The sequence below is a fragment of the Oryzias latipes genome, chromosome 7 (genome assembly GCF_053564925.1).
Source record: "Oryzias latipes strain Hd-rR chromosome 7, Olatipes_Hd-rR_3.1".
Classification (NCBI taxonomy): domain Eukaryota; kingdom Metazoa; phylum Chordata; class Actinopteri; order Beloniformes; family Adrianichthyidae; genus Oryzias; species Oryzias latipes.
In genome coordinates this window covers 35461467-35485568 of record NC_136243.1, presented here as the reverse complement: position 1 = coordinate 35485568, position 24102 = coordinate 35461467, and the positions used below count along the sequence as shown (strand labels likewise).

At 44.8% G+C, this 24102-nt stretch overlaps 2 protein-coding genes across 2 annotated transcripts in view; one reads left to right on the top strand and one right to left on the bottom strand.

The window, feature by feature from the left end:
- mtor (mechanistic target of rapamycin kinase) overlaps positions 1 to 24102 on the bottom strand; it is a 62197-nt gene that overhangs the window by 28543 nt on the left and 9552 nt on the right. Inside the window, exons 19-28 of the mRNA XM_023956308.2 lie at positions 19374 to 19624; positions 19212 to 19298; positions 15733 to 15900; positions 14514 to 14626; positions 13459 to 13621; positions 12921 to 13013; positions 11632 to 11778; positions 11077 to 11219; positions 9288 to 9450; positions 8264 to 8409 (exon numbers count right to left, since the gene is read on the bottom strand). Coding sequence (XP_023812076.1) covers positions 8264 to 8409; positions 9288 to 9450; positions 11077 to 11219; positions 11632 to 11778; positions 12921 to 13013; positions 13459 to 13621; positions 14514 to 14626; positions 15733 to 15900; positions 19212 to 19298; positions 19374 to 19624 — 1474 coding nt within the window. The remainder of the gene's footprint in view (positions 1 to 8263; positions 8410 to 9287; positions 9451 to 11076; positions 11220 to 11631; positions 11779 to 12920; positions 13014 to 13458; positions 13622 to 14513; positions 14627 to 15732; positions 15901 to 19211; positions 19299 to 19373; positions 19625 to 24102) is intronic.
- Positions 1510 to 4621, top strand: angptl7 (angiopoietin-like 7). Its single transcript, XM_004070229.5, has 5 exons — positions 1510 to 2411; positions 3139 to 3239; positions 3329 to 3523; positions 3669 to 3864; positions 3950 to 4621. Exons 1-5 carry the CDS (start codon positions 2051 to 2053, stop codon positions 4117 to 4119), a joined length of 1023 nt encoding a protein of 340 aa, XP_004070277.1. The 5' UTR covers positions 1510 to 2050; the 3' UTR covers positions 4120 to 4621.

The following is a 24102-nucleotide window of genomic DNA, read 5'->3' as shown; positions in this document are numbered from 1 at the left end:
CATTGGTCACGGTAAGTTGTCCCTAGGTGTGAATGTGAGAGACTGGCGACCTGTCCCCTGCCATCGCCCCCAAGTGGCCGGGATAGGCTCCCGTGACCCCGAAAGGGAGCAAACGATTTGAAGAAGAGAGAGGGGGATGCTCAGGATGGTTGTGGGCCAAACAGCACCAGAACCAACAGAGGGGGAGGCTGGACGCCGGTGTGTTGAATGAACGGCTTCAGAGACCCGAGTTTGGTCAGACCGTTTTCCACTGACGAATGCGTGAAGTCATAAACAGATGGAGTCTATGATTTTATCAGAGTAAAACATATTAGCGTCTGCTCCAGAATGAGCGTGAAGGCAGCCCAGCATCTTATAAAAAAGACAAATGGCTTGTTACTCCCATGTGTGTCTTACAAATCAAACAAATACAGGAAACCAAAAACACATGGGAACATTTAAAGATGGCTGCAGAAAATACTGCTAAGAATACAAAGAAATTGTGAAGTGCTGAGCAATTCTAGAAAGTGTCCAGCAGAGACAAAAGAAGGCCTGTGCATCCAAATAATTCCTGCCAAATCTAGCAAATCAAAGCCATGAACGACTGTTACGCAATTGTTTGAAACTTGAAAAACAGTCATTTTAACAGTGTTTTCTAAGCCTGCGGCTCCCAAGATGCAGAGATGATGAATATGAATGCAGAACTTAAGCTTTTCCTCATTTGTTTATCGGACCAAGTGAAGAACATCTGCCAAACGTTTGGAGAAAAGGAGCTCTTTCCACAAACAAGGCCATTCTGGTGGCTTGTGGTTATGTAATTTTACACCAGATAAGAGCTTAAAGATTTCCCTTTGGTTCCTGTTTTAACATCCAATCAGTTGCTAGGGAACACCCACAACAATGCTGAGCTTTTGATGGAAATGAATTTGACAGTAATTACATTCAAGTCCCACTCCGATCGTCTTCAGATCTGTTTTCAAAGTGTTGTCAGTGGTTTTTTTCACGATGATGATGCTGTTTTGAGCCAAAATCCTAAAACCTGTGTCGTTTTCTAGGACATAGTTTCTGCAGAGCGGCAGGAGTTCATCAGAAATTCACCCCTTGAGTTGTGGGTGGGACCTTCGTCCATCTGTTTACCTTCTCTCCCGCTAGCTTACAGCCCCCCACACCCCCTACCTAACATTAGTGGTTGTATTTATTTATTTATTAGATACAGGAACAGCGCATATTAATAAACCTGCCTGTGAATATGCCAGAGTTACCAAAAGGGCCATGTTGATGCTAAAGTCACCCTAAAAGATCAAAATAACACACATGTGCATAACATTACGTACATATATCAAACCATACATTCAGTAAAATTAGCAGTTCAACTGAGCTTTCTAAAGGTCGGCTGAATAATTTCTGCTTTTTGGGCGTTTCCCGTGTGTGAACGCCCCTCTTTGACAGAGCAATGTGGAAAACACCTGAACATCTGCCAGAGAGGGCAGCAATAACTGAAATACACAACCTGCAGTTAGGGGGGACTCTACACTTTTCCTAACAAGAAACGAGGAGAAATGGGTTCGCCCCGAGGACGAAAGCAAAATCTGTCATTAAGGTGATCGCTTCAGTGCGGCAGGAGACCAGGAAACTACCAGCAGCTGTTCTTTAGAACCAGCTCCCTGCAGAACTCCACATGAACATTCAGACGGTCGGCCTCCTGACTCCAGCTCCTTTTCCCGACTCCTCATGGAGTCACGACGGCCTGGAAACGTTAAACACCTGACAAAGCAGAGGGAGGCGTGGCCTAAACCTTTCCTGAGTGAGTGCATGGCAGATTAAGGATGACGTAGTGAGGGGAAAATGATCTCCGCCCACACGCTTGGAGAGGGTCAGCGCCGTGAACAGGGTGCACCAGTGAAAAGGGGGGAGGATCCACATGCAGGATACTTAAGACCCTCAGACGGAGGAGGACTTCTCAGAGGAACCAGGACAGAGCTTGTCAAAAGGAGAACTTCACAGCAGCTGGCCAACACTTCTGTCTCTTCTAGACTTGGATAGTTAGAACAACTGAAAGCTATCCTCTAAAATGACCAAAAGAAATGTGAGCTTCGTGGTTTGGGGGGTTGCTCTGCTCCTGTTAGCAGAGACATGGGCCCAGAGTCCCAGGAAGAAGCTGACACCTCCCAAGCCTCCCAAAGGTCAGTGCTGCGATGAGGTGCGCTCGCTGAAAGTTCAGGTGGCCAATCTCACCAGCATCCTGGAAGAGCTGAGCCGCAAGCAGGAAACAGACCTGCGGAATGTGGTGAGGCAGATAATGGACCTGGACCAGCAGAACCGGCAACAAGAAGCTCGGGTCACAGAGGCGGAGAGCAGGTACTCTGAGATCAACAACCGCGTGGAGATCATGCAGCTGCAGAATCTGCAGTCCGTCACCCAGACCTCTTCAGGTGAGTGTTGGCAGCTGGAAAAACCAGCTCAGAACTTATTTGCATATGAAACATTAGAAAGATCAAGGGATCACTTTTGCTTCTTAAATGATCATTCAAAAGAGTTTTTAGTTCATTTTATCCAGTCAGGTTAGTTCAGTGGACTAGTCGGCCGTGGAGACGATGGTGATTACAGTCTGCTGAAGGCTGTGAGAAGCATTCATTTGGAGCCAGAGTCCGGCCATTAAACGCTCCACCAAAGTCCTTTTTCATCTGCTCGACCCCAACAATCAGCACGGGCTGCTGCGGCGGCGGCTAAACGACTTAAAGCTCAACCCCGTGGCTTTAAGAAATCTGCATTTATGGGTGAAGATCCAGAGAACAATTGACCTTTTCAAACATCACTAGATCGCAGATGGAAAGGACAGGAAGAGGGTCAAAGGTTAAGGAAGGGGGCAGATTTCCACAGCCCGTCTGGAGTTTAGTGACCCATCGTGACCTGACAAAACCGCTGATGGGATTCACACCCTGTGACCGGGGTAAAGAAATGAACCGTGCAGACACTTATATTTGCTGGGTTCTGCTAAGACGTCTTTCACGAGAACTTCTGTGTCAAGTTTACATCTGCAAAGTGAATCAGACATTCAGAAAGAAGCTTTTCACAGCAGACATCCACAGAAACTACTCATAAAACTGCATATGGGTTTCTGAAAAAACATAATCCAATATTCATTTTTATTTTCCCCAGATGCCATATACGACTGTGCGTCCCTCTCCAGCAGGAACTATAAGATCTCTGGCGTGTACAAGCTGCCGAAAGATGAGCTTCTGGGCACACCAGAGCTCAGCGTAAGTCAACCTCGTAACCAAGCGAACGTGATTCCTTTGTTTGGTAGAGCTTCCTGTTTCCCTTCGATAAAAGGCGTCTGTCCCTTCAGGTCTTTTGTGACATGGAGACAAATGGAGGTGGCTGGACCCTGATCCAGCGGCGCAAAATTGGACTGCTGTCCTTCAACCGGGACTGGAAGAATTACAAAAGTGGATTTGGATCCATTCGAGGAGACTTCTGGCTGGGCAATGACCACATCGTGCGGCTCACGAGGCAGCCCACGGTGCTCAGGATTGAGATGGAGGTGAGTGTTGGAGCTACGGGCTTCAGCTGGAACACCAGCCGTTTCAAAGCCACAAAACATGAACATTTATTTTAAGAAGGACAACGTTAATGCACGTTACTTCACCCGAACCGTCTATAAAACACCTTTACATGTGTTCATGGAGGACTGGGAGGGACAGACGCGTTATGCCGAGTACAGCCTCTTCAACATGGCCAACGAGCTCAACAGCTACAAGCTCTTCATCGCCAACTACAGCGGAAACGCTGGAGACTCCCTACGCTACCACAACACCACCAACTTCAGCACCATCAACAGGGACAACGACAAATGTGTGGACGACTGTGCAGCCCTGCGCAAAGGTGAAGCCCCACAAAAGCCCCGCCCACATATTCAAACCAACTACACATGTTCCACGTTGGCAGTAAATCTCTTCCCTCTTTCCAGGTGGTTACTGGTACAACTGCTGCACCGACTCCAACCTGAACGGTATGTTTTACCGCTATGGCGAGCACACAAAGAAAACAGATGGGATCACTTGGTACGCCTGGCACGGCCCCAACTACTCCCTGAAGAAAGTGGAGATGAAGATCCGGCCGGCGAGCTTCCATCCATAGAGCGGAGCGTTCTGGTACATCCAACTTCTAAATGTAGAGGAATCTCACTAATGCCTGCTCCACGGTTCGTCTTTAGCACCAAAGGTGCTGATTACGACTGGCGGGTTAAACATTGATGAATGTGCTGAGCTTTTGCAGTGTTTGTAAATTGTAGTTCATTTTGTGTATTTATCAGTAAAGAATTTTTATTTTTTAGAGCTTTAATAGATCATTTTTTTCATTAAAGATGTCCTTCATAGACTACTGGATTTAGATTCTTCTGGATGGACTTTAACAGAGCTGATGAGGTCCGTCAGGTTTCATTCAACTACAAATGATTAAAACTGATAAAAACTCAAAGAAAATCTTCAGTTGAAACGGCCAAACACTGAGGCATTTAACATCACTTACAAGTACAAGGTTTGTTTATGAGGGGAGAAGATGACATTTATGATGAAAATGTGTAATTTGTAAAATGTGTACAGCTCTTAATATGTTAAATAAAGCTATTTTTTACATCATCTATCCTTTTTCAAACAGGATTCATTGCTGCAAAAATTAACAAGGTGTTGTGGCAAAAACTTTAAACGTAAAGACTCAGGTCATCTCCTAAAACGGAGACAACAGGCCCCCATGCAGCAACGTCAACTGACTGAGGGCCACACAGGGTCCAGTCCCAGGTAGGATTGTGCCGATGGACGATATCATCGTCCATCGTGATGGGTGACTGACATCCCGATGGAGAGACCACCATCGTGATGCCACGCCCCCGCCACGTTGCGTGTCGACACCATAAGCCGCGGTTACATGTACAAAATATCTTGATGGGATCAATGGTCAGATTAGAATCCAACCGTGTACATGGGCCCAGAAAAATGTTTTTAGAATATAAAAACGTTCACTAAGGTCACACTTTCCGTCGGAATAAATCATTCGCACATGCGCAGTAGGGTTTGAAAAAACGGAAGGATATAAACTCCGCCGAGCGGCTTTTTTTTTTTCAAACTTTATTGAATGTAACAATTCAATACAAAACATTGTTAAACAGCGCCGAGCGGCTATATATATTGACATGTCAGCTCGGTAAAATACGAGATGATCTTCTAAACGTGCTTTTAATGTTACGGTTATTATGAAACACCTGTTCGCTCATCATTTGAATTTTATCCGTGTGGTCAGTGCTTTTTCTGAACGAAGCCAGGATTAGCAGTATGCTAACACGGGCTAACAACATTAGCTTTGGGTGGTGCTGCTTGCTGGCTGCACGTAAACATGTAAGAATAACATCAGCCTTTATTTAGTCGGGACACGACTGGAAACACAAATCCGCGTGATTGTTTGAATGTTTTCTAAGGACTGAGCGACATTTCTGCTTTGATGCTCAAACCGCTGTGTGTGCAGACGGTCCGAGCTGTGCACAGACACACACTTTTAGACCCGGTTGTGAGTTCGGTTGCTTGTACCCCTAGAGCTGCGGGACGGATCGCAATCTTAAATCTCCCACAGATACCGCTCATGTACACACCCCCCCCCCCCCCCCCTTCCCATCAAACACAAAGCTGTAAGTCCGCGCTCCCCCGGAAGTGCGGGAGCGGACTACTTCTTTTCTATTTTGTTTGTTACTTTTTTTGTTAAAGTCACTTCCCTCAGTTTATACTGGATCATCGCGGATGAGTCATTAGTTGGGAAATAAAATGAAAAAGGCAAATAAAAACGAATAGCAGTTATATAAGAACGAAAAATGTAAAAATACCCCCCCGACGATGTCATCGTCCATCCCGATGGTTGACAGCAAACATCGTCAACGGCCAATTTAAGGGACATCGCCCAACCCTAGTCCCAGGTATCGTCAAAGCCGCTTTATCCACCATGACAAAGGTGGATAAAGGTGGAAAGATTTCATGTAATCCATGGACACCAGTGAAGATCACAAATCATTGAAGAAAAAAGGTTCAGAGCTCTGTCTAGTGGGTCTAGATGACCCAACTCCAAACACAAACGTACCTTGAATAGCACAGGGGGTATGGGAGAGCTGGACTGAACACGTGTGGCGTCATCCATAGAAACCAGCTCCAACCCAACAAAGTCAAGACAGTTGCCATTTTCTCGCCGTATGGATGCTGCCATGTTGGAGCCGGACATCGTCAGTAAGCAGCGATTGGTCTGAGTCACTTTCTATGGAAACCACTCTGGCCAATCAGGAGTCCACTTGTTGGAACCCCTTGAAACCAGGCTACACCAAATCTGCCAATCAAAAGCTTTGAACGAAGGAAGTCTGGCTGCCGTCAGCCTCGTGTCTTCACAACCAGAGCAGTCAGATCCATCAATGTTTTGGTGCGTTCAGAAAGGTCAAGCCCCCCCAGACACAGAATTTTGACCTTTACTGTAGAACGACCACAACAACAACCAACCAGGATATGGTGGCGAGACTTTGCCCACTGCACGTCACAAAACCTGACACCGTTTTCCAGGGAACACCAAGTTAGGTCAGCTGACCTCACTACGTAATATCAACCCATGAAATGACTAACCACATACTGAAAGCAACAGATCCCCTAAAGTTTAGGTAAACACCAACATCTTTAGACGTAAATATATTCTTCAGGAACATTTTAGAAAACACGGATTCCATTAGGAAAAGTTTAGGAGTTAGAAATAATGAAAAATAAAGTCATTTTGCCAACACATTTAATCCAAAGCAGGCCTCCACACAGAGCAGAGCAGAGCAGAGCGGAGCGTCTTCTGATGCTTCAGCCTTTGCACCGCTTTCCGTACGGAGGCCTGAATCTTTTATGGGAAGCCCGGCAGAGGTGAGAACCAGATGGGGATAACGGCAGAGCGTTGGCTCCCATCGTTCATCATCATCATCAAGGCCCCCGAGAAATTGAAAACAGGCCGCACCGAAAACACAAGGCCAGACGCTCGCAGATGAAAAGAAGGCACGGCTCCAATTAGATGGCTGGAAAACACATTTCTCTGTGCCATGCCAAACGTCCACGAGAGAAAAAGAAAATGGGAAGGAAAAGATGACCGGATGTATCACAGGGCGGTAGGGCAGGAGGAAGTGCACTGTCACATTCCTCAGGCTTTATTTGGAGTTTACGGTTGTTCTTCAGCAAAGAGCTTCTGTGTTTCTACCTGAAGCAGAAGCAAAACTACACTGCAGACCATCTGATACCTGCAGGTTTTAGACATTTAAGATGTTTGAGCAGGTTTGTAGTTGGTCCAACTTCTCTTTGCTCTACAGCTTTCCAAGATTTTCTTAAATCAGCACAGAGGAGAATTTTTTAGTCCCATTAGGAGCTAGAAGTAAGGAAACGGTTATTAAAAAGGGTCAAAATTATTTTAATCCAGACTCTTGACATCATAAAAATGGGATTTAAGACTCAAAAAATCTCAGATTTCAATGTAATTTTCAGTTCAATCTCGTTTAAAGTTTAGACTGGCATTCATGGTCATTATTTTGGAAACAAAAATGTAGATTTATGTTCTAAGAAATGACATTTTCAGATTGTATGACTAAGCATTATGGTATAGAAAATATGACTAAGCATATTTTATGACTGAGCATTTATTATGATGCATGTTTGTTCACATTTTATTCTAAAATTAGTCATTTCCACTTCTTACACTCGTTTTTTGTCACTATAACATAAATAATTAAGTTAATAAAACTCAAGATATACAAACTATTTGTTCAGAACTAGCAAAAAAAAATACATATTAATAGGCAACTTAACATTCACTTTGAAGTCGGTTTTTGTGTGCTTATTACTTTAAATGTTTGTGTTGAATTCCATTAATATCGTATACGTTGATACGATCAACTGTCCATCACTTTCTAATGATTTCCTTCTTGAATGAGTGAACTTCTCCTGGTTTTAGGCTGCGTCTTTTTGCAGTGTCGTTTTGAACAAACTCGTCTGGAACATCCAGGAGCACATTTCCCGCTTCAGGCGTTCAAACTTCATTTGTGTTCATAAAGCAGCTGAAATTACGATCCAATAGAGCATGAGTTCTGGTGCTGAAGGGAAAGCCGTCAGAGGAACCACTGCAAACACCAGAACCTGGATCCTTGAGGACTGTCCAGCTGCTTCAGGAACCACTACAGCATTTCTACTTATTCTTCTTCTCATTAGGTTTTTGGGATCAGAGGAGCTTCTACCTGATCAGAGACTCCAGGATGAGAGGAGAAGGGCCTTTCTGGAACTCCAGCTCTTTGTAATGAAGGGCCTTGGCATAGGCGCGACATTTGGCGGCTCTCTCCCCGAGCAGCACAATGCCGTTATCGTCTCTCAGAGGCAGAGGGCCCTGAAAGAGCAAGATGACAGAAGAATGAGCCGTTTTATCAGGTTGAACTGCAAATTCTGATTCAAGTTGTCTTCAAATTACAATAAAATGGATATGACGGCTTCAACGTTGTTAAAAGGCTAAATAACAGAGATGCTGGAGCTGCCGATGGCTTCGACTTGTGTGGTCAAACAAGGAAGTTTCCATCTGGAAATGTTTGCGGCAACAAAGTGCTTAAAGCTTCTTGCTTTACGATCTTCTCTCCTGTCCTTTGAAAAGTTAAGATGCATGAAGAACTGCAGCACGAGGAGTCCTGCTGTTGTTCCGATGGCTTTGGTTTGCACTCAGGACGGCGTGCGACGCGCCGCTCGTGCTCTAGCAAAGTGGAAGGCGGTAACTCGATCTGAGCTGCGGTGCTGGAAGTTCAGCGAATGAGCTGTCGGTTATGAGCTCCTCACATCTGGAAAAGCCCTCAGCTCCCCTGGAAAAGGCATGAGTGCAGTGTTCACGCACACCTTTGTGTTTGTGGTCCGTAGTTGTGTTGATGTAGAAAATACTGTGGAGGAAATAAGAGTGTGATCCTTTGTTGGTTTTGCAGATTTGCCTGCTGGCAGTCTGTCATCCTGAAGGTTGGTTCATTTGAACAGTGACACAGAGAATCCCAAAGGAAATCAAAAATCCACTTTAAGGATTTAGAAACATTTATTCTCAGTTCACTGAGGGAAGTAAGTATTTAGAACCCTCTTGGTGGACTTTGTGTTAAAACCTTTACTATCAGGCACAGGAGTCAGAGGTTCCCTGTAGTAGATGAGCAGGTTTCTGCCTCTCTTCTAAATCCTTCAGATTTGCTGGCTGTTGCTAGGCAGCTCTGAGCCTCAGCTCTCTCCGTGGGTTCTCACCTTGTCACTGTGCTCCATGAACTCCGCCAGGTTCAGCAGCGTTTGTGTGACCTCGGCGATGTCTTGCGAGGTGAGAGCCAGCTCGATGCTGCGGATGAGCTCGTCCTGCTGGTCCTCGCTCAGCTCGGACCAACACGACAGAAACGCCGCGTTGAACAGGTCTCTGTGGAGCCCAGAAAACCAGGAGAAACCAGGGTTGGTTGCCACAGCTCTGCTCTGAGGAATTCTGCTTCCTAACGTTCATGATTTAAGCAAAGGGTTAATGGCCGACGGCTAACTTTGTACGTTAATTTCTGATAATGCACATTTCGAAGGCCTTTAACCTGCTTATACCACGGTCACTTACAAAAGAAATAAATATACAACCAGTTTTTAGTCCTTTACTCTTATTTTTTGTTTTTGTTTGGATCACTTTTTTCACTAAAAGCAGACTTTGGTGAATCCTTGATTCTGATTGGCTGCTGGGTGTGCATTACAAAGTGATAACGCACAGTGATAACCACACACCTAAAAAAGTAGTTCCGGTCACGTAGCTTAAATGTTCTGTATCACTGTGCCGGCTTCTTTAAAACAAACTTTTTCTTCATCATCTGGACAAAAACAAGCAGTCAGAGGAGAACTTTCTCTCTGATCTGATGCTTTATTTCAGTGTTTTTTCAACCTTTTTTGAGCCACGGCACACTTTATCCCTGACAAAAATCCTGCAGAACACCAGCATCCCAAAATTAAAAAAAAAAGAGGAGAAACTCAGTCTGTATTGATCTACAGTCCCTCCACAATATCACATCCATTTTTGTGATAATTGGGGCAGAAAAAACTGGACGTTGCAGCTGTTTTTTCTAAAAGATGTAACAAATGTTAAGTTATATAATTTAAATAACAGTTTGATTCGTGTTTGTTGCGTTTCCAAGACGTCAAAGCAAGACTTGTGCGCTGAGACGCTGTCACTTTAACCCAATGCATCATGGGAGATGTAGTGGCAGACAGACCAGACCAGACTTCTCTTGTTCCACGGTCTGACACCGGATTCTGTGGAAAGCTACACCTCTAAAGACGAGCTTTAGCTGGTATTTTTGTTGGAACTGAGAGACTTTACGAGCAGAATCGGAACAAGGAAGTGAAGATTTTAACAATTCTGATTGGTCAGACTGATGACGTGTGATTAAGCCTCCATGAATGATTGGTGGAGACAGTTAAAGGGGCGGGACTTTTCAGAAAACACCTGAAGCTGCAGCTAAATCACGGTACCGTCATTCTGATCAAAATATCTTTAATAGAATCAAATAAATACAAAGAAAAAAGTATTTTATGATCTTTCATATTCCTAACTACTCAGTGTTTTATCAGGGCTTGTTTGGATGAACACAGAGCTGATATCCTGGAGATGGGAAATGTTTTTAGATCAGTGAATGATTAATGAAGGCAATTTCCCACGGCACACCTGACCATCTCCACTTTTTGTGAAAAAAGCGATACAAACCAACAAAAATAAGCATAAAGGACTAAAAAGTGGTTTAATATTTATCTCTTTTGCTTCGCGGAAGCAACTGGTTCAGGCTTCCATGTCGTGCGTCAATTTCTGAAAATGTACACTTTGTCTGCCATTAAACCTTAATACACACCCAGCAGCCAATCAGAGTGCAGAACTCACCACGCTATGAACTCATTTGAAACCTGTTTACACGTGTAAATCACTTCTGCTTGGTGCACTAATAAAAGACGATTGTTTATTTTTAAGATGCAGTTTAACTGCAGGTCAAAGTTCAAACATCAGACGGCCCTTCCATACCTGGCAAGTGGGATGTAGGTCTGCGCCAGTGACCAGCACGACCGCAGGGCTGGAGAAGACGACTCTTTGAGCAGAACCACGCTCAGGCGCCTCAGCCACTCCAGCCAGTCGTCTTTGGACACCTTCCTCGCGGCACCCCAGGCCTGCGCGGGGGAAGACGAGATCTTTTACAGACGGCTGTGGGAACTGTGGGAGCAACACGTTCTCCAGACACCGACATCACAGATGGTCTTTGCTCAGGCGTTTCGTTTCAACACAACTCATCCAATCTGTGGAAATACGATGAGGACTGTTGGTTCAGACCTCAGATTCCGATGCTTTAACTCTGTGTCCCATCTGCTCTCCTTCTGCCATTCTGCTTATGTGAAAAAGCTTTACTCCAATCTGCATCGATCACTTGATTCGTAAGCAAAGCTGGGATTTAAATGTGGCTTCAGACCCGTTTACTGGAAACGGCGGCTACACCTGCAGCTCTGCCAGCAAACAAACCGAGTGTCTGCCATCTTTCACCACCAAAGCGTAAATAATGAGAGAACGCCAGTTCCTGCGTCTGACCTTCTGAAGTGCCGTGGTGCTGACGTGCAGCTTCTTCATGGGGCCCGGCTCCACCGGCCCGCTGACCAGAGCGTCACCTTTGTTGCCGCGGAGCTGGCGATGGGAGAAGATTAGAGGGTCCTCCTCCTCCTCTGCCAGAGTGTAGCCCTACGGTGACCACAGGAGCGCAAACGCCGCACAAGCATCAGCACACATGGTAGAGTCATCACACATCACAGCCAGAGCAGACCAGCGTTTCCGGCTGAGGTCGTCAAATCAACAAAAATCCATCTATCGCTTCGTCTACGGCGCCCTAACGTGACGGCGGCCGAGGCAAAAACTAAGAACAAAAGGCAATTAAAGGATAAAAGGATTAAATAGGAAAGTAGTTCAATGTAAAAGTATATAACAGAGTAAAATAAGAACGGTTAAAAACAGACTAAAACACTCCAGCCGAGCGGAGGCGCCTGCTGCCAAAAGTCTAGCAATAAAAAGGAGTTCAAGACGTTTTTTAAAGTCCCACTCCGATCATCTGATTTATTTTGCAAAGCGTCCCCAGTAGTTTTTTCATTGTGCTGATGATGATGATGCCGCTTTTAACCAAAAACCTGCGTCGCCTTCTAGGACATAGTTTCTGCAGAGCAGCAGGAGTTCATCAGAAATTCATCTCTGAGTTTGTGACGGGACTGTTGGCACGGGGTAACCCCGCCGTCTGTTGAGAGTTTTGTGTTTACACTCTCTCCAGCTAGCCTACAGCCCCCCCACCCCCACCCCCCCACCTAACATTACCACTGGACAGCTGTCCAGTTTGATCCAGATTCCACCTCAGCCAGGAAAACACAGACGCTTATGGATCCCTTTGTCTGACAGTGGATGGTCAGAAAGGGGCGGAGCTGGGAGCTTGTGGCTCCGCCCATTGCATTTTCTAAGTCACACATACGATCTTTTTCACACTGCATGTTTTTATCTGCTCCAGATTCACGACGATTTGAATAAAGAAAAAAATTTATGCAATTTATGCAAAAAGACTAAATGCAATTTAGTCTTTTATCCTCCATAACCACAAGAACGTGTTAAAAACAACATTTTCATTAAAGATGGGCAGTCAGGATCTCTGCTGAACTTCCCAGACATCAATACCTCCAGGAGAAGCTGACAGGGAAGATCTCTTCTTTAGATTAAGACATTCATGGTCAAATCCCGAGGAGAAGTTTACGTCCTGATATTTGGACCTCCGGGAACCGGAGACAAATCCCCCAAATTCAGTCCCAATAACTCTGAGTACATTTCCAGAAAGCAGAAGAACTTACTTTCACAATGCGGCATATGAGAATGTCGTAGCGCTGGTGATTGATCCTGTGCTTCAGCATCACTTTGTTCACCATGGGGATAAATATCTGGTACTGAAAATAAGCAGAAAGAGAGGCCATGTAAACAAAGACTACACATGCTTGATGCGGTGGGCCCAGCTACAGTTTTTTCCTTTCTCCATAAAGTAAATAGAGGGCCATGCGGCACTAACATGCAACCTCCATGAGTGACGGATCAAAAGCCTTTCCTGTGGCTTTGCTGCCAGTCATGACTGGAAGGAGGCCTGGTGGTTCTGAGGTTAGACCTCAGGACAATAAAAAGAGTGAAGAGGAGAAGGGTCTTGAGAGCCCAGGGTACATGTGTCCTCATCCACTCTCATAAACAACACCCCCTGCTGGCAAACAGTCTGTGACATCATTAGTCTGGCAGGAAGTAGCAGAGACTGAGGAGGGTTACGGAAACCTGGTTCATGTCTGGCCAACAGAGTAGAGGCCGGCCTACAGAATAACAGCACACTCCAGGGACCAATGTGCCTACCTTCTTTCCCAACTGGAAAACCAGTGAGGACAGGGTGTCCATGGAGGTGGACCGTAACTCAGGAGTGCTGTCAAGCGCCCTAACGATGGGGTGAATGATGCGAGAAGCGTAGTCTGTGAAGTCCAGGGACTCCGTCAGCCTGTCGAGGGTCTCCAAGGCAACCCTGAACCACACAAGAAAACAGGAAACCGATCCGGTTCACATGAAAACGTGCTCACAAACAGAGCTATCTGAGGCGCTTTAGCGCCGCTCTCTACATGAAAGAACAGGAACCACCAGGAAACGCCTGCTTTTAGCTCCGTATCATCCACACCTGGTTCTTCTCACGTCACAGTTTACTTTCATTTACAGCGTTCCCTCGTTTTAGCAGGCATACGTCCTAAAAATGACCCGCGACCGATGAATCTGTGAAGCAGCATAGATGTTTAACTCAACGCTGCACACTTTCTACACTCTTCTCAGGCAGACCTCAACATTTTCCACACTTTTCTCTTTTGGTTAAAGACTCTCAAAGTTCAAACCTTCATGGAAAAAACCGTCCAGAAACATAGATCTGATCATGATCGAAGATTTAGCCAATGACACGGATTGATTGACAAAGTCTACAGCCAATCAGGACACAGAACGCAATGCAAAATTAAAAAACAATAATAAAAGGATCCAACATTTTCCAGAATAAAAGTCTGTGAAAGAGCGAGACGGTGAAAGGTGGACCGCGATACAGCGAGGGAACACGGCATTCCTATGGAGCTGTATTTATGCCGCCGCGTTGCACACAAAACTCTTCAGGTTGCAAATAAAAATATTAAATATTTGCTGTCAAATTATTTTTCTTTGCTTTCAATTTTTCTTTTCCGTTTGATGGCAGCTTTGTCAGCTAAACAAACTTATGAGAGCAAAATCAAAGATAGGAAAACAGCGAGATGAGTCACAACGCATGAGAAAACATTTGTGTTGCAAACGGAAACATTTTATTTGAAAGCAAATATTTAATATTTTCATTTGCCACTACAACGTGAGATGTCACTCCATATGGGATGAAAGTCAGAACTCACTTGCGGGCCTGCAGGGGAACGTCGGGGGCATCAAATAGTTTGACAATGGGGGGCAGCAGCAGGTGAAGGTAGTCGTCCAGGTTAGCACCAAACAGCTGGATGGCATTTAGCAGCTGCAAGAACAACATGGATGAAGACTCCAAACCCCCCCCCCCCCCCCACACACACACACACCCCTCACCCGCCCCCCCCCCACGAGGAGTCAAAGGAAGAGTTAATGACTCTAAAGTCATCCAAATCCTGTAAAAAGTTCAATATATGGTTTGAAATAAACTCTGGTTCATCTGGTAAAAGTGATATGAGAGGAGCAAAGGATCATGGGAAAACTTTCCAGAACAGTATAGGCCTTTTTGGTTCTACAGTAAAAATCCTTGTGTGAAGAATGCAGACACTCTGGGGTCTTAAAAGGATGACGTATGCTGCAGACAACCCCCCTCCCAGCATCTCTGCCCCCCCCAGCAGCCTATGTCTAAAGGGCACATGGCGAGACGGCAGGAAGCTGAAGTGAAGGCGTACGAGTATTTATGGATATGCTGTAGGATGGGGGGGGTGGGGGTGGGAGCTGAAAAAGATTTGAAAAAAATGGAAAAGTTTGTTTTCCTTTTCCTTTGGACCAGAACCTGACACCCCCTCTGCCGCCCCCGTGAATCCATGAACTGCAATTACAGACTCTGCAGACCAGACAGAACCAAACGGATTCCCACAAACTCCAGTAAAGCTGCAGTGCTGCAGGTCCATGGAGTTTTTACTGATGCACTAAAGCTGGGGGTTGGTGGGGGGGGGGGGGGGGGTGACTGGCTCTGGTCAGAGCCTCAGTAAGTTGGCGGTAAACTGATCTGTGGTTCTGCAGGAGCATGGAGTGAAGGAGGACCATTTGAAACTGTTCTGGACGGAATCTGCAAAGACCTGTATTGACGTTTTGGAGGTTGAACCTCATGGATGCATCTTAGGACTGTTACGGGTCACATGCAGGCGGGAGGAAGGGCCCCCACAGGACTGCTGTGCATGCTGCAGGTCCCTGCTGGGGTCAGTTCCAACAGGGAGCTGCTCAGCAGGCATGTTAGTCTCGGTGACAGGAAGAAGGAGAACCGACCTACTAAGGCTCAGTGCATAGATCTATACACGGACAGATACCACAGTTGGAGAAAACCTCACAGGACCGTTAGAAAACACAGCTCAACAGCAGCAGCACAGAGCTCCAGCACGCGGAAACACCCACCTTGATGGTTACGCTGCGGCCGGTGCTGTTGTCGTGCATGAAAACGCGCAGCATGTGTGGGATGAGCTGAGGCAGGTAGAGCTTGAACTCTCCACCGAGCGCCACCACAATCTGCTCGATCAGGAGGATGATGGTGTTCTGCATGGGGTTGTTGGGAGTCCAGTACTCCTGCAGCACAGAAGCCCAGTTCTGGTGTCATTTGCTGTGTTCTTCAGTGTTGAATCACACAAACATTAGTTTAACATTAAATGCCAACAGCCTGTGATCTTTCTTCATTCCCCTGTCCCGTTTACAGCGGGAGACGGACCAGACCAGCATTTGGTAACAAACCTCACAAAGACAAAACACAACCCAACGCCAACGGCAACACAACCCGACACAAACACAACCCACACCCTTCCAGCCTGGATCCACACAACTGCAGGAGATCCTCACAAGATGCTGAGACGCTTCTGTGCAAACTTAAAGGCAGGATTGGATCCTTTCAGTTTATTTTTGTCTTGCTGTTGAGGATCTTGAACCCTGGGAACCTGCTGCTTCTTTTCTTGGTTCGATCACATTGACGCACAGCAATGCCTCAAAATAAACGCTTCAATAAAATCAACGTAAAGAGAATTTCGTACTTTGAAGTCTTTCTGTGTGTCTTAATACTTTAACATTTACATAGAACTTCAGTGATTTGTTGATTTGAAGCTATTTTCAGAGATAAAAATAAAGGAAAAAGACTATAGAACTATCAAATCCATTTAAGATGTTAATTTATAGATTGATTGGAGGGTAAAAAAATAAAGAATAAAGCCTTGGAGAGGTCTTCATAACAGATATTTGTCCATCAGGGTGACGTCAAAGAAATAGAGATACAAGAAGAAAAGTCAATTAGTCTGCATAATTGTGGGATAGATTAGATGTTGGAGCCAGACGTCGTCAGCAAGTAGTGATTGGTCTGAGTCGCTATGAGTCATCAATTCTATGGCCACCACTTCTGGCCAATCAGGAGTGAGCTTGTTGGAAGGCCACACCCCTACCACTTGAAGGTGGGCTACACAAAATCTGTCAAACGTTCGATAACTTAAACTACAGAAAAAATATTTATGAAAAAAAATGAGGATTATCAAGATGTTCAGAAAAGTTAGATCCAGAACGGTTCTTCTGACCATTTTGGCTTCTTGAAGCCACATCCTGTTTGGAACGCCAAGGGGGAGGGGCCTCTCAGTCCGGTTCTCACATACAGTCAGTGCTCCTTAACAGACGAACAGTGTGGAGTTTTTTCCAAGGGGGGGGGGGGGGGGGGGGGTTTCGGCCAGGAGGAAGTTTGAGTCTTGGGTCAGTTTCTTTTGTCTTGGGTGATCATCCTGAAAGGTGAAGCAGCGTCTTTTTTATGGGAACCATCGAGGAGCCCAAAGCTTCATTTGTGTTTGTTGAACCACAATAAGACCAATCAAGCGGTTAAGGTCCATCGCCCCCAAAACCACATCCGGCAAAAACGTGGCCTGAGAGCTGAAATGTAAGGCTGTGACAGAGGAATTTCTGCACTGAAGTGCAGGAATGACCATAAGTAACTCACAGTTTGGCCCTCTGCTCTTTAAAAATGTAAGGCTAAAACTAATGTGCAGCTGAAACGACATCACTTCCTGTGAAGGTGGAGGCATAAAAGTCTGTCGCTCAGCCGATGAGCTTCTGCTGCGCGATCTGGCAAAGGGGTTTCGTGGACGACCAGAAGTCTCCAGCAGCCCCCAACTTCCTGCGTTTGCCGCCTGTGGCAGCAGACTTCAGAGTGGAAGTACATCTTGAAAAGCTATACCAGTCCCCTCATCTGGACGCCGCAGCTGTGAACTGCAGCAGAAAATGAATAGATCCTTTGTTTCAGCCCCATTTATGAAGTCTTTGGGACTGGAAGCACAGCAGTATAGTTCTGTAAATTACTTTCCGTCAGGAGGAACCGCTGCCACTGCTAACGTCTGTCAGGGCGCCACCAAAAACTGAAATGGCTACAGGACATTTCTACCTCGCTGCACAGAAACTTCGGCGGCAGGGAAACCTGCCATGTGCAATATTTGTGATCAATTCTGCAATGAAGCTGCAACTTGGGATACATGAACAAATAGCAAAACAAAAAACAACTGGTCAGAGCTGCATTCGACAGAATCTTTTAAAAATGGTGGCTCTTCTATTGGTTTTGATCTCCATGGCAACCATTTTATTTTTGAACGTCTGGTGGAGCCAAACAACTCTATGGAATTTGTAGAAGAATTGGCAAAATTAAACTTTGGATTTCCTTGGCACAAAGTTTTTGTTGACCATGCCGACATTCCTAATATGGTTATATTGTGTGTTATATTGTTTCGTTCAGTTTGAGCCAACAATTCATGTATTACATTTTCACAAAATTCTGGTTAAAAAAATGTGTGAGTGATTGGGGAACGCCACTTTTGCAAGCTTGCTGTGCAAAATCGACAAACTTTATAGCCAACATTTTTCCCCAAAAGTAATTTCCCATGATGCTCCAGGAGTTAGGAGGTGTTAGACAGAAGGCCCCAGTTTAAATTTGTGGCTGGTACTAATAAATAAAACGATTTTTTTGGGGAGAAAATTCAAGATAAGCGGCCTCTTCTTGAGGTTCACTACGCCCAAAATTCATTTTCCCCGCGTACTAGGTGCACGCAAATGTTGGGGAGTTTTTGAGTCTGTGGTGACGGTTAAATGTTTGCTCAAAGGGGGAGCAAGATTAAAGATAGTCTTGCCAAAAAAAACAATCCAGGATGGCTGGATTAGGGCTGCACGATGTGAGGAAAGCTTGTGCTGTGCGATATGTGCTTCAAATAGACAACGTCTACATGTGAGGCGGGCGTCTGACATTCAAGGGCTTCATTCGATTGGTAAACGACGTGCAGGGGTCCATATGATTCACCAAACACCAAAGACTGGATTAGGATGTTTAACGTACATTTAAGGTAACAATTTATTGCAGTTGTTTTGTGATGCACGCATCACTCAGGTTGACAGAACAGCGACAACAGAAACGCACACATACAGTTTGAGGTTGACTGCGAGCAAACCGTCTTTTTTGAGGCGCTCCTTACCATTTCTAGGTGACGATACATTTTGGATTTTTCTGAGCCGGCCTAATAAAGTGCATCTTTGGGAGGATGTTGTACAAGTCCCGCATCATTTCTTTCACAGTTCTGTCACGTCATACCATGAGGACTAACCCACTATTCCTCTCTAAACCGATGAGTCCAACGGGCTGAGCGGGAAAAAGATGGAGCTCCAACCAAAGCTCAGGACTTCTGAAATAATTCTCAAAGAGTCAAAGACAACTGTAAGTAACATCAGCTTTCGTCCCGTCAGACACACTGCAGCTCTAACATGTCTGTGAGTTCAACACCAGACTCCGTCATGCTGTGTGTCCGACTCACAGGAAAACATCAGGCTGGATGGTGTTTGCTTAGAGATTGGAGGGAGGGAGAGTAGTGACTCACTCTGATAAGGGTGAAGATGTCGTCCATGTACGGGCGGATGTGAATCTTCACAAAACACACGACCATTCCCATCTGCTGGAAGAGGAACTGCAGGAGAGGAAGAGCGCAGCCGGCTTAGCGGGCGAGATTCCCATGGCAGTCGGCCTCTGGAGGCGAGCATACCTCACGAATGCTGGCATCGCAGACGCGGATGACGTTGAGGAACGTGGGCATGACCTGCGGCAGGAACTGAACGCACTTGAGCCCCAGAGACTTGAAAATGAAGGTGACCGCCTGGACCACCATGGTGTGATGGTTGGAGAGGGAGGGATCTCTCAGGATGCGCATCAACGTCACGATGGCCACCGCAGGGTAGAACTCATCCAGGGGCAGGTTGCCCATGTTCACCAACATCTCACTGGTGCTGTAGTCCGCTGGTGGGAGAAGGTTGGATGTGTTAGAACAGAAACCAACACAACAGCTGTGAGAAAAGTCATGAACACACTCTGCAAGGAACGCGTAGCATTTCACTGCTGTTTACTGGGAAAACCACAAAAACATTGAAGTTTCTAATCAGAATGATCTAAAATATTCTGATCATTTTTGGACTCTATTATAACTAACTTCTGTGTGGAAATTGAACCTCTGATGTTTTATTACAACTATACTTCATGAACAGCAGAATTCTTCACAAAAGTTGATTAAGTACTTTTTTCTATTTTACTTATTTTAATTAATGTAATACTAGTATAATTTTTAAAATCAATTTTAAATTAAAAGTATGAATTCATTCAATTTCTTTCCTTAAAATAATAATAATAATAATAACACTAAAATATGCCCTCCAAGGAAAATGAACATCATTGATAAGCAGCACATAAAGAAGCATCTGTGTGGTTAAGTGAGCATGCAGAAAGCATGCGGAGCTGCAGAAAGCATGCGGGGCTGCAGGAAGTACGCAGAGCTGCAGGAAGCATGCAGAGCTTCAGGAAGCATGCAGAGCTTCAGGAAGAATGCAGAGCTTCATAAAGCATGCAGAGCTGCAGGAAGTATGTGGAGCTGCAGGAAGTACACAGAGCTGCAGGAAGTATGCAGAGCTGTAGAAAGCATGCAGAGCTTCATAAAGCATGCAGAGCTGCAGGAAGTATGCGGAGCTGCAGGAAGCATGCAGAGCTTCAGGAAGTATGCAGAGCTGTAGAAAGCATGCAGAGCTTCATAAAGCATGCAGAGCTGCAGGAAGTACACAGAGCTGCAGTAAGCACGCAGAGCTGCAGGAAGCACGCAGAGCTGCAGGAAGCACGCAGAGCTGCAGGAAGCACGCAGAGCTGCAGGAAGCTTTCAAGCTGCAGGAAGCATGCAGAGCTGCAGGAAGTATCCAGAGCTGCAGGAAGCTTTCAAGCTGCAGGAAGCATGCAGAGCTGCAGGAAGTATCCAGAGCTGCAGGAAGTATGTGGAGCTGCAAGAAGTATGTGGAGCTGCAAGAAGTATGCGGAGCTGTAGAAAGCATGCAGAGCTTCATAAAGCATGCAGAGCTGCAGGGAGTATGCAGTGTCGTAGAAAGCTCTGCCTGGTTCCTGCTGTAACAAGAGAACCCTTTCAGAGCGGACCGCGCTGCTGCAGTCTGTTGCAGCAGACATCAGCTGAAGCAAAGTGAGGAGCTGATCTCTTCAGCGGCGTGTCACGTGACTCAAACACTGTCTGTGCTCCAGAAAGCGACCCTCACAGATCTGCCAACAGATATGCAAGCCCTCCGTTCTGGTCACAGTCTGTTTACTCTCAGAACTAAATGGTAAAACCATTCACATTTTCTCCAAGGTCACAGTTTAAGTGGCGTACTTGGAAGAGACAAGCAAAAGCCTGCAGTCTTCATATCCATCACACGCATGACCCAAGACAGATGTACAGTTTTTATCTTTGCTGTATTAAATTTAGGATGTTCAGGATGGAGGGACTTAAGCACCATGATGACTTTCCTGTCAAACCCTCTTAAATTGCACAATAATCACAGAAAATAGAAAATCAAAGTTTAATGAGATAAAATTCAATAAAATTCAAAAACCAGCCGTCAGAATTGTACATAAAGCCAGATGTCTTGATCATACAAACTATTTATTTTAATAATCCAGACATTTAAAGCTGGATGACCTTGTTGGTTTTTACACCAACAGCTTCTATACAGAGTCATTGGGAAATCGTTACCATTGAATATCCAGAAACAGTTGTTAGAAAATGAAGGAGGAACAAACTGAGGGGATGTAGGAACTTCAGGATCAAACTGATAAGAACCACAAAGAAGAGTTTCTGTGTGTCGGTGTGTGACACTAAACTCTGGAACGGGTTCAGTAATGAGCTCAAACAATGTTCAGATATTCAAGAAAATGTAGAAAGAAACTCTGATTTAACGATATAAAGATAAGGGGAGTTAAGGATCAACAGGTGATTGAATGATTCCAAATCCACGTGTGAACTTGATGGTGGTGAAATAATCAAAGCTCTTTTAATTACAACCAATAAGTATTACACTTTAATGTGTAATAATGATTACTGAAATGTCTGAATTACAATCAATAACTATTGATTTTCTTTATTGATCTGCAATGTGTAGCAATAATTACTGGTTTAATGTGATCATGTGTTCTAATAATCAATGATTATTACATAACGGTTACTGTTTACTGAAATCATGAATGAATGTTTTCTGAAGAGAATCAATCATCAATAACCACTGGATTTAGTAACTTGAAAAGAATCTATCGGATCAGAACCGGATCACAAAAACTGTAAAACTCTCAAATGAAGAACTCAGTGTGGGGGGGGGGGGGGGGGGGGTGTTATATAAACTCACTCCTTCCTGCTCCTTTTAAGCAATAACTCAAACTCTACTTGACTTAAGTTAATGATCACCATAATTAAGAAATGTCTGTATCTATTTCTGTATTAAGCTTGATAAATCTGTGAAAACTTTTACTCACTTTGACTATAATGCTTGAAAACAATCAACCAACAAGTGTTGTGTAAAAAGCAAATGCTCCTTCAGTCAAAGATCCGGAAACTGTATGAGGTTCCGTTGGCAGGACAGGATGGTTCTGTGGGTTTTATTAGTAACCTAGTAACAAGAACACTAAAGTTAATGCAGGACAAACCCCCATCATCCATGGGGGTTCATGGATTATACTGCTTTATACCTTTGGGGGTCACAGAGCTGCCAGAGCAGGGTTACAGGTGGGCAAAGGCAGGGTACACCCTGGATGGGTCACCAGTCCGTTGCAGGGACACACACCTCAGCACCCTTCAGAATACCCAATTAACCTTTGAAGCATGTCTTTGGACTGTGGAGGAAGCCCACGCATGCACGGGGAGAACATGCCAACTCCACACAGAAAGGTCCCAGCTGGGATTCAAACCTCGCTGTGAGGCGAGGGCGCCAACCACTGCCCCCATAGTGCAGCCTGCTCAGCTTTTGTTCAGCTGTGGTTTTCCCCAATCAGAATGAGAGTTCCACTGGAATATCTGACATGCTTAAGACGTTTCTTCTTTGGGAACCTTTTATTGTTGTAGGACCTGAAACCTCAGGAGTTCTGCAGACTTTTCTGTCGGTTCATGTCTTTGTTTACGGTGTTGTCCAAATGATGAAGCAAAAGGTTGTTTTAAAGAAGCGGGCGCAGTGACAGAAAACATTTAAGCTAGGCCAGTGGTCCCCAACCTTTTTGTCACCGCGGATCGGTACAACGCAAGGCACGTTTACCGCGGACCGGTGGGGGGGGGGGGGGGGGGGGGGGGGGGTTTGAGGTGCTACGCAAGGTGTGTATCACGTGATGTTTGGTGTAGCGACTTTGACGTGCGTTACGTGTTACAGATGTAACAGAGAGAATCCGGTCACTTTTCAAAATAAAACGTTTTTTTCGAAAAAAAACAATAAAATGGAAATTATTTTTTCTTTCTGTGCGTCCCGGTGCCAAAACTTCCGCACCCCGCCCAGTACCGGTCCGCGGCCCGGTGCCAAGGGGCCCGGTGATTGGGGACCACTGAGCTAGGTGACCGGAACTTCTTTTTTCACCGTGCGGGTATCAGGTTTTAATGCACACCCAGCAGCCAATCAGAATCAAGTATTCACCCGGACCATGGTATAAGTGGGAAATAAACTCTATAAACAGCACCATCACGCCGATGTTTGTACGCTGTAGTACAACAAGTTATCTCAAAAGGAGTAAAACTGTATTTTTACCTGGAGGATCATATGAAAACAATTATTTCATACAAGTTTTGGTTGAAATATTTCAGCTTATTTCCATTTTTTTAGCTAAAGCAGATGCATGAAACCTTCAGCCTCCTGGATGGAGATCAGGTCATTTGTTCATTGTAAAGAGGCTTAAACTATAATTGAACAGCTGCTGCTTTCTACGGACATTTGCATCCCGGGTTGAACTGCAAAGCCACAACACTGGTGTGAACACATCTGGTTTTAAATTCAATAGGAAGAGTCTATTCACTTTGCTTTCAATTTTTCCCCACAATATCTTTGTTGCTCTCCAAAGATTTTTTTATTTTAACAAATATTTTTGCATTTGCAACACAAATGTTTTAGCAGGCATTGTGTCTCATCTCACTTTTGCCCTCTTTGATTTTGCTCTCATAAGTTTCAGTTTAGCGTGACAGCTGCCATCAAACAGCCGTAAAAAAAAATTGGAAAGCAAAAAAAAATAAAAAAATTTTGAAAAGAAGTTTTTGAAAGTAAAAAAAACAAGTAAACAATAAAAATAAAAACTTTTGTAAGCAAAATAATAATTTGAAAGCAAAAAAAAAAAAAAAAAAGAATTTGGAAATAAAAAAGGTTTTGAAAGCAAAAATCCAAATTTTATAAGCAAAGAAAAATTTCCAATTTTTCATTTGCACCACAGGAGGTTTTTTGTGC